Source organism: Cupressus sempervirens, chromosome 9 (genome assembly GCF_028749045.1).
Source record: "Cupressus sempervirens isolate cs-2001-9-10 chromosome 9, ASM2874904v1, whole genome shotgun sequence".
Lineage (NCBI taxonomy): Eukaryota > Viridiplantae > Streptophyta > Pinopsida > Cupressales > Cupressaceae > Cupressus > Cupressus sempervirens.
In genome coordinates, this window is record NC_143126.1 from 214,517,428 (window position 1) to 214,527,742 (window position 10,315).

The 10,315-nt window shown below is 36.1% G+C and overlaps 1 protein-coding gene across 1 annotated transcript in view; it reads right to left on the reverse strand.

The window, feature by feature from the left end:
* The window catches only part of HDA9 (histone deacetylase 9), a 91,223-nt gene extending 81,336 nt beyond the window's left edge, over positions 1-9,887 (reverse strand). The window contains exon 1 of the mRNA XM_089799637.1: positions 9,527-9,887. Within this exon, the coding sequence (XP_089655763.1) occupies positions 9,527-9,563 (37 nt within the window). The 5' untranslated portion in view covers positions 9,564-9,887. The remainder of the gene's footprint in view (positions 1-9,526) is intronic.
* Between the last annotated feature and the right edge of the window lie 428 nt (positions 9,888-10,315).

Here is a 10,315-nt window from a genome sequence, read left to right on the forward strand (position 1 = left end):
CTCTGAAAGCATAAAGTGGTTCCTCACCACCAACTGAACTCATGTCATGAATAAACACTCAACCAAACCTATGCTATGCAGCTCTCCAAGAATTTTGGAGTTCTCCCTTACCAATTAGCCTATGAGAAAACTCAGAAAAATACACTAATGTCCATAATCAGTTTATGCTCAAAAACTAAGTGAGGTGAATCGGAATAGACAATCTTTTACTTTTTTTTTAATTGACAACCACAATAACAACAAACACAACCATCCACACAATTAAGAACATACTATTTACATAGAAATCCTTAAAGGGAAAACCACAAAAAAAGACTACGTAGAGCTACTGTCCAAATGTAGCCACAAGAGACCAAAATGATCGTAAATATTTGTAAACACCAACTCATTGGAGACACCAAACACTATGTTTTGAGTTTGTAGGCACCAATCTACAAGAAACACCACTCTCCACGAGTAAGTAGCAACTCAACAAGAGACACCAAAATGTTTTATTACGAGGCATTAACCTCTTTTGTTTTCTGAAAAAAAATTCTTCAGTGGATGAAGAACATTTAGCTTTGCTCCAATAATTTGCTCATTAAAACATTATTAAATTTTACTCCATACTCTGCATTCTGATCTCCTTCACAGACATCTGCTTACATTAAATATACTCAAAATCATGCTTTGCATTAATTATGCTCTGCTCTCAAATTAGAGAACAATCTTGCACATTAATCACCCTCATTTGCTCATTAAATTTGCTTCTCCTTATACACCCTTTAGGCATGTAAATGCAAATTAAACTTATGATCAGACTGTTATGGTTATGGCTTATTTGCAGATTTGATGGATGCTAATTTATATATGCTTTGCTTGCAGATGATAATCAAGATATAATGAATATGAATTAACTCAATTCTAAAACTGAATGCAAGGTCTGAATATTATTACTGAACTGCAGTCCCAATCTGGAGAGATGTATATAATGTATTGATTTTGATGATTATGATCTCTTGAATCAGTTCATATTTTATATCGATACCAATAGCCAAGACATGGGTGGACATGTCTATTCATAGATGAAAAGACACGATGGTATAATTGACAAATCACTAAAGGACCTGATCCTTAACTGTTTGTAATTAGTTTATTAAACAGATTCCTTTATGATTTCTGATCTGTACAAGGCAATAGATCATTTGCTCGATCTAATATATGATCGATATTATATCAAGAACATAATGCTCGATCGAAGAGAACTATAATCTGATCGTTCATATTTTCATACTTGGTTCGATAATGATAAAACCAGTTTAATACTAGGATGATCTCGGCAAGGTAAAAATAATATCTATGCATATGTGTGTATGCATGTATATCAGTTCACATGGTGAACTGGTATACATACATGCACACACATGTGCATACAGTTACCATGCTGGTAGTTTTGACCCACGCTATCATACCTTAACACTCCCTCTTAGCTAGGGAAGCTAACTAAGTGCAAACTAATTTAGATATCACCTAACACGTGATATCAAGGAGTATACATAACATCAAGTCACATGAAATTTGTTTATCCGTGTTATGGTATGGGTACTGACATCACGTCACATGATGTCTGCCATAACATATCATGGCATGTCCATGGATATCATGTCACATAATATCCACCGTGATAATTTCATAAAGAACATATTGATAAACAACTAATATCAAGTCAGCATGATATCTATCAATAAGTCCAAGAGATGTTAACTATCAAGACTTTTCCATGAATATCAAGTCACCATGATATTCGTCATGTTAGTGAACATTGCAAAGTTGTCACCTTATAATGTTGAATACAAGTGTACATTATCAAAAAGATTTTCACCTTTTAGTAATGTACACGGGGAGCATAAAGTTATAGGGTCACACATATGACAAAAGAGTTTACAAATTAAACATCTTTTAAAAAAATATAAATATATATTAGTAAAAATAAAACAATTTTGAGACTTAATCTCAATAAATTACATTTCAACCATACCAAGTTTCTTTCTGAAGCGCTCCACTTTAACTCTAGAGAGAGGTTTGGTGAGAATGTCAGTTGTTTGATCACATGTACTAATATACTCCAACTGGATTATATTCCTTTCAACCATATCCCTCACATAGTGGTAAGGAATCTCCATATGCTTGGGTCGATTATGGAACACAAGATTCACTAAGAGCTTGATACAACCTTGATTGTTGCAGTAGATAGTGGTTGGCTTCAAGGGTTCACCAAATGCTCCCACAATCAACTTTCTGAGCCATACTGCTTCTCTAGCTCCCATAGAGGCTGCAAAGTATTTTGCTTCTATATAATTATGTGCTACTGAAGACTATTTCCCACTTAACCAAGAACTCATGGTTAATCCCATACTGCTTCTCTAGCTCCCATAGAGGCTGCAAAGTATTTTGCTTCTGTATAATTATGTGCTACTGAAGACTATTTCCTACTTAACCAAGAACTCATGGTTAATCCCAAACTAAAGCAACATCTTGAGGTACTTTTTCGATTAGTCACACTTCCATCCCAATGTAGTTGTTTCCATTTGTTGATGTTTTGATTTTCCTCTTGATGCTCCCTTTGATTCTTAGAATTAAGTTAGTTTTCATTTGAGACTTCTTTAGGATACTCCCTCGGTATCTCAATAGAAGAGTCTATTTCTATGGAGGTTAGGACATGAAAAAGTATATGTCGTAATCTTCTATGTCAGATCTCGTTGGAGTCATAAGTTTCATGAATGAGTGCTCGTTTAGTCTCAATGCAGAGTTTGTATACATATCCTTGTCTTTCACCTATAGTTTTGGCTTTCTAAAATGTAGCGCTCTTTGGCCATGCCAGAACTTTCCCATCCATGAATGTGACTCTGTATCCATTATCTTCTAGGGCAAATAATGATACTAGATTTCTTTTGATTTCACGTACAAATAGTAGATCTTGAAGTTGGATATTGATGCTTGATTCTAATTTGATGTTATAGGTTCCCATTCCTCTTACAGGATGTGCAGAATCATCTCCAATAGTTACCTCTTCCTCGATCTCTTCCACCATAGCATCTAGATGTTCTCGAAATCTGGTGATATGTCTAAATGACCCACTATCATTCACCCAAGTATTGCATTTATTTGATACATGATTTGATAGTGCTAAATAGAATAGGAACTTCTCAAAATCTTCTTCTATATTTGTTTTTCTAACTTCAGCATAGGATGCTTGTTTCTTAATTATGTCAAAGCATTTGGCAACATAGTGACATATTGATCACATCTAAAACATTAAACTTGTTAAACGTCTTTTCTTTGTCTGAATGAACCTTTTCCATTATAATTTTTCTTCCTTTTCTTATTGATCTCAAAAAAATAAGCTAATGTCCATAATCAGTTCATGCTGAAAAAGGGGGCATTACATAGAAGCCTTGTTGTGGGGAGTACACACTGTCAGTAAGTGAGGTGAATCAAAATAGACAATCCTTTACTTTTTTTAAAGTTGACAACCGCAATAACAACAAACACAATCTTCCACACAATTAAGAACATAATATTTACATAGAAACCCTTTCCAAGAAAACCACAAAAAGGACTACTTAGAGCTATTGTCCAATGTAGCCACAACAGTACAAAATGATCATTAACATTTGCAAACACCAACTTGTTGGAGACACCAAACACCATGTGTTGAGCTTGTAGGCACCAACCTACAAGAAACACCAATCTCCGCAACAAAGTAGCAAGTTAACAAGAGACGCCAATATCTTTTATTATGAGGCATTAACCTCTTTTGTTTTCTGAAAAAATCTTCTTCAATGAATGAAGAACATTTAGCTTTGCTTCAACAATTTGCTCATTAAAACAATATTAAATTTTACTCCATATTCTGCATTTTGATCACCTTCACAAACATCTGCTTACATTAAATATACTCATAATTATGCTTAGCATTAATTATGCTTTGCTCTCAAATTAGAGAACATTCTCCATTTTTTTCTGGCTACACTCGATCATTGACATTCTACAAATCCAGGGAGGGTCTCAACAACTGTATAATGTTTTGTCGTTTTTGTCACTACAAGACATGTATTGATCTTTTGCGGGTAGCTCATAGAATGACCATCAAGGGATGGCATTAGATTGTTTTTTGAATCTTCAGTTCTTAATATATTTAGCCTGTTCTTAAGAACCTCAATTAATCCGTAGTTATTGGTCATTTAGGCTTTATTTCTAATTTTCTTCAGTTGTCTACTTTTAGACTAAAGCTATAATTAGCATTTGTAAACTTTGTTTAAGAATTCATTATTAATGCAATATCAATTTGTTTTCTTTGTTCACTCTTTAACAATTTCAAAGATGGCTAAGATAGCCTTGCCTCTTTCTGTGTATTGTGGCATCTTACATTTAATTTGGGGAAAACCAAGGCTATGGTTTTCCATGAACTCAACACTTCCCATCTCCACTTCTTCATGTGCACTTAAGTGGAGATTTCATATTTTGTAATGTTCCCATTTTTGGCCGATCTGTGCGGTTGATAGAGTTAGCTCATCATAGCGACCCTTGTGAGCCAACAAGGCGTTTTGGGGGTCTCAGTTATGGATTTACTATTTTTAGTAGTTGCTATTTTTGGCAATGCAGTGGGTGGCTTGGCAGTTGGTCATCACCTGCGATTAATTAGGTTATAATTGCATGAGCTCTGATTTATTTATTACTCATTGAGTTGCATTATTATAATAATGTTTATATTAGTATAATAATAACTTTAAGGGGATATTTCCAAAAAGCAAGTTGGAAAGTTTCTAGTGTTGAGTTCTTTTGGTAAACTTCCACATTTTCTGAAGTGGATTTTTATGGAAACTTTTACCAACGAAAGCTTATAAATGAGAGCTCATTTCATTGGGAAAGGGACGCTTGAAAATATATTTGTTTTTTGTGCCTTCATGGCTTTTCCTGAGTTTTGAATGGTTAGCCCTTGCTGAAGTATAAGGGACTCTAAGTTTCTGAAGTTTGTTTGGAGTTACTACTGATGTATAGTGACTTCATTGGATAGATCTCCCTACTGTATTTTTCTATGACTAGGGGATTGGTTTCTTAATTCTAAGAATTCTAAGTGTTGTGCAAATTATTGCTGATTTATAATAATTTGCTACTTTACTCCTATTGTTTTGCCTGTGTCTACAGAGAAGTTAATATTGGAGTTTGCATTCCAGATTGGTGAAGGAATTGATTGTGAATTTTATTACAATTATGAAATTGTTCCTTGCAATGCGATTTCTACAATAAATATCCAGTGGTCATTTGCCAATCCACATGGGGAATGTGTGGTTTGATTTGATGTTGTAGAAGCTGGACGTCATATCCTCAGCACATGTGAGCTGCAGATTGAAAGTCCTATCGCCATTTCTTTGGTCTGAGATCCTACTTGTAGCCCAACGTTAAACATTTTTGGGCGTACGATTTATTGTCTATGCCCAGCAATTCGTATCAGACCCAACGCTTCACTGTTGGAGGGGTTGGCAATCAGTTTGGTGAGTTGCCATTGCAATTTGAAGGACCTACGATTTTGGACTGTGTTGATCTATTCATTTCCAGGCCAATACGATTTGGGTTATTGGGACTGCCAGGCTATGCACTGCAATCATAATCAGGGGTTTTTTACATATTCCTACACTTATCTAGGGGCCAAGTTTTCTAGCCATTGGTTCAACATAAGCCCTGAACTCTAGTTGTGTATAAACAATGGGTATGGTTCTTTGGTTATTCTTGAGAGACAGTGCTTTCGGTGCCACATCCAGGAGACTATGTCCGAGCTGACCCTCATGCACATTCTTATCAAGCCTACAATTCTCTATGGTTCTATTGTTTAGATGCCTTCCCTGTTTTGATTTGGCCTTTGTCAAGCTGATTTAGACTCTTCTTCTTTGATGCACCATCAAGTGCAAGAAATCCATTCCTCATAGTATCATCCTTATGGAGTTTGAAGCTCATCCCTTCAAGTTTACGGCCATATTTGATTGGATATATTTGATCTGATTTGGTTTTTGTGTCACTTTTGTGGTTTTGTTGACTCTCGTGAGGGGAGACACAAATACCCTTACCTTGCCTACTGCTCCTCAAAGTCGATTGCTCCATCTGCTCTAGTCAGGCTCATGGGTGATTCATTGAGGCCTCATCCCTTCTTGAATCTATTGGGATTTTGATGGATTGTTCCCCCTCTTTTAGTACTCTATGGACGTCCCTCCCCACCTCCCTGTACAGATGCAGCAAGACAAACATTTGTCGACAGTACATCCACATTACTTGGGTCAACACACAAGGGCCTTCACACCAAGATGGCTTTCTATGTATACCACTTCCTTGAGATGAAGGCTGGGCTCATTGTCCACCACCATAAGGACCTTCACCTCGTGATGGCTTTCTACATAGACAACTTCCTTGAAATGAAGTAAAGGCTTATTGTCCACTCTTCTTACTTATTCCACCATTGGTCCCATTCTCTCATTATCCCTTGGATTCCTTTTAGGTGGATTCTCACTAGCTCTACACTAAGACTAATCACCAACTTGACATAAAGGACAAGATCAACAAGTTATGCAACATTGAGAGATCAAGTAGGACCACTTAATTTTTTGTTGCCCTATCTATTACAAGATCCGTAGGATATTTTACTACCTTTTCAGCAACACTAATGATCTTCCCACCTATTATAGATTCACAAATTAGAGGTGCCTTACCCTTTATCTCCAATAGGCCACCAAGCTTCAAGACGACACTTTTTAGTGTCAGTCTACTATGCACCCACACTATTCTTAGCTTATCACTTCCTTCACTAAGCTCCCTTCAGCACATGGTATCAAACAACCATTTGGCCCCCCTTCCAATCATTCTAGATTTGTGAATCCTAGGAGGGAGTATTTTCAGCATCAACCTTCTTCTTCCAGAACCTCTCAGAGGCAACCTAGGGCTTCTGTTGATTCAACAACTTACCCTTTTGTTCGGAGGTTCATCTCGGTGGCTCAGGTTGCTTGGGTGGGTGGAGTTTCTTGAAAAAGAAAAGGAAACAAAGTAAACTAATCTTTGAGGGAAGATCTTTGGATAGTAGAAGAATAAAAGTATCTAGGAATGCTTTTTAACAATAGGCTCAGCTGGGAAGCATGTGGGACAAAATTTATTCAAGAGGATGGAAATCTTTTCACCTTCTTTAGAATATGCGCAAGAATTTAAATAGGAGCAGGAAAGCAAAATTATGGGATTAGAAAACCAAGAAAACTCTTTTTGGTTTTTGGTCACAAATGGTTGCAAAGTTTGGAAGAGTGGCATATCAAACCATAAGTGGAAACAATTAGAAAGAGTTCAAAAACATTTATTCACCAGCAATCTCAAAGTCAAATCAACAGTATCATATGCAATCCTTTTAGTTAAGTCTGTATGCTCACAATGGAAGCATCAAAAATAATTCATTTACTAAGCTACTTAAAAAAGGTTGAATGCATGGGTAAACACCTCTGTCCCAAAATCATAGAAGAAGACTTAAGAGGAAACAAAACAAGTTGATGAACAAGTGGGAGGCTAAGTGGCATGAATGCCCCAACACTAACATTGAAATAAAAAATATGGTGCCAGAAAAGTTTCAAATTGTAATGTGGACAAAACAAATTGGTAGAGAAAAAGTACATCATGTCAAAGAATTCAACCCTACAAGGAAGTATGATGAAAAGGCCTACTTGAAGGTTGTTATGAGTTAATGACTGGAAGAGATAGACATAACACAACCTGTGCTTTTGGTACTGCTTCAAGATGGAGATTGAAATTCTAATAGCGCAATTGATGAATGGTTCACACCATCTTAGATATGAAATGGGTAGATGAACTATCCCCAAAGAAAAGTGTGAGGACAAAACTTCTATTTTTTGTAGCAAAGACGTGGTTGAAACCTAAGTCACAAAATATGTCGAACTTCATCCATTTCAAATTTTAATGCATATTTACCCTTACTGAACTTTTATAAATATAATATTGGCATTTAATATTATATTGTTTTGTGCAGGTTTTGGTTGCTGGTTGGGGTTGCTGGTTTTGGCTCTTTTTACTATGTTCTGCAGTTTTATTTTCTAGCTTTCTTTATTGTGTATTTGACTATTTAGGTTCTAGATCCTTGTAAAACCTATTTGTTTGGCTTGGTGTCATACTTGTAGGTTCCAGGACCTAGGTCCTTGTAAAACCTGGTGGGACTTTTATCTCGTTTATCTAGTTTTTTTGGTATTATTATGGGGTTTCGGGTCCCCTCAAAACTTGTTTTTACTGTAATCCAAAAAATATTGTTTTATCTTAAAATTATATTGTGAATTTCAGCTAAATTATTTAACAATGTCAAACTATTTTGAAAATTTGGGGAATATATTACTTATATTTAAAAATGAATAAATTTATATAAAGCAAATTCAGAGTCAAATATATTTTTGAATTTTACCCTTCCCAAACTTCATCTGAATTTTACACCTCTCGAACTCAAATTCAAATTTGAACCTTGTGACTTTGGTTGACACCAAGTGTCACTTCACCATAATGTGCAGCATATGAGGAAATTTTATAAGCAGTTTGAAGATGCTTTGAAGGTGCAGTCTATAAGTGCTTTTTGAGGAGACACGGTTTCACAATGTAGCAAACCTCTTGGTCAAGGTTCATAAGAAAGCTAAAATTTTAATAGCAGGCAGGGGGACAGAACTTCTGTCTTTTGTATCAACGACATAGTTGAGGTCAAGTAGCACTCATCATAGAGCATGCAACAGACGAGGATATCTACTCACAATTTGGAGATACTTTGAAGGTGGACAATAGTCTAAACAAGCCCTTTGTGGAGACACAGCCTCACAAGTTAGCAGCCTTCTTGATCAAGATCCATAAGAGGATGGCTGAAATAGAGAGAAATATGAATATGTGTTAATGATGTGGCTTTTGTTTCCTTAAACAACAAAGTCTTGTGGACGTCATTAGAATTCATTCATTCATCTACGAATAGTGCCGCCATATTTTTTAAGCCACTATTACCGTGTTCAAATCCCGCCACTGTGATGAAACTTTCATAACACAGGCTAGTTGCAGGCCTGAAATACAAGTTAAAGTAATGGAGCATTCTAAATAAGGCCCATCCAAAAAAAATGCAACTAGTTTCAACCCAAAGTATCACTAACTTAACAAATACCGAAAAGCAAAATGGGAGAAAAATTGCCCCCCATACTCAGACTATTCAAATTACATACCCTTCCAAAAATTCACGAAATAGCTCAGGCGCACCAAAAGCGCACGCACTTGAAAATTCCGATGATGCAATAAACAATAAATATCCAAGCATCGATTTATCGAAAAAGTTGAGAAATTTTAAAGCACTATAAATTCCTTTCGACCTTACTAAAAAAAATCGCATTATTTAACGGCGTCAAGATAGATAAACATATAAAAATATAAAATAAATATGGAAACTTCTGATTCAAACCCTAAATAAATCAATGAAATTCAATACCATCGTAGAAATAAGCGACTCTGTCTTTGGAAGGCATCGTGAAGATTCCAAAAGCACGCTGCTCATCACAGGCCTTTGTTCGTCGAAAGAAAACAAAAGGACTTGACGAATTTCCCTTTGAGAATTGATTAGAGGCGCATCGTGGATTCGAGCGTAGCCGAGCTCATGATTTTGAGGTTTTACAATCGACAATGAATCTCCTTAGTCAGCTCGCGCGAAAATTTGAAAGGCGCCTCGTCCCCACTTAGATCTGTGTATGTTGTGCCTGCGTACCGGATCTTTTTTTAATTTATATTTCTACCAACGTCGCTTCGTGACCACGCCAGGCTGGGGAAAACGAAACCATAGAACTTGGGCGTTTGTGGTATGGAATGAAACGAAATGACTTATACTAACGTCCACGAGACCAAAGGTCTATGGGAGTTTTTGAGGCTGCCCTTTCTTTCGTGGAACTGCATTAGCAAGGCTGTCATTTTGTAAAGTCTTGGTTCTTCAAAAAGTTCTTTTAATACTGTTCACTTGCATCGTGTTCATGAGTTGGACCCTAAAGTCTTCGTATTTAAAGTGATTTTAATAATTTTAATGGAAATTTACTTTTAAGTAGTTAATACTAGTGGTTGTATGTCTTTGTGTGGAGTTGAACGATAAGTGATAGGAGTGATAGGTTTGATGTGGAATAAAAATGGAGTATTATGCATTAATGCAACCAGTTACTTAGTGTCAAAGACTATAGTTCAGTTAGATAAGTAGTTCAGTTAGATAAGGTTAGAACTATAGTTCAATTAAGGG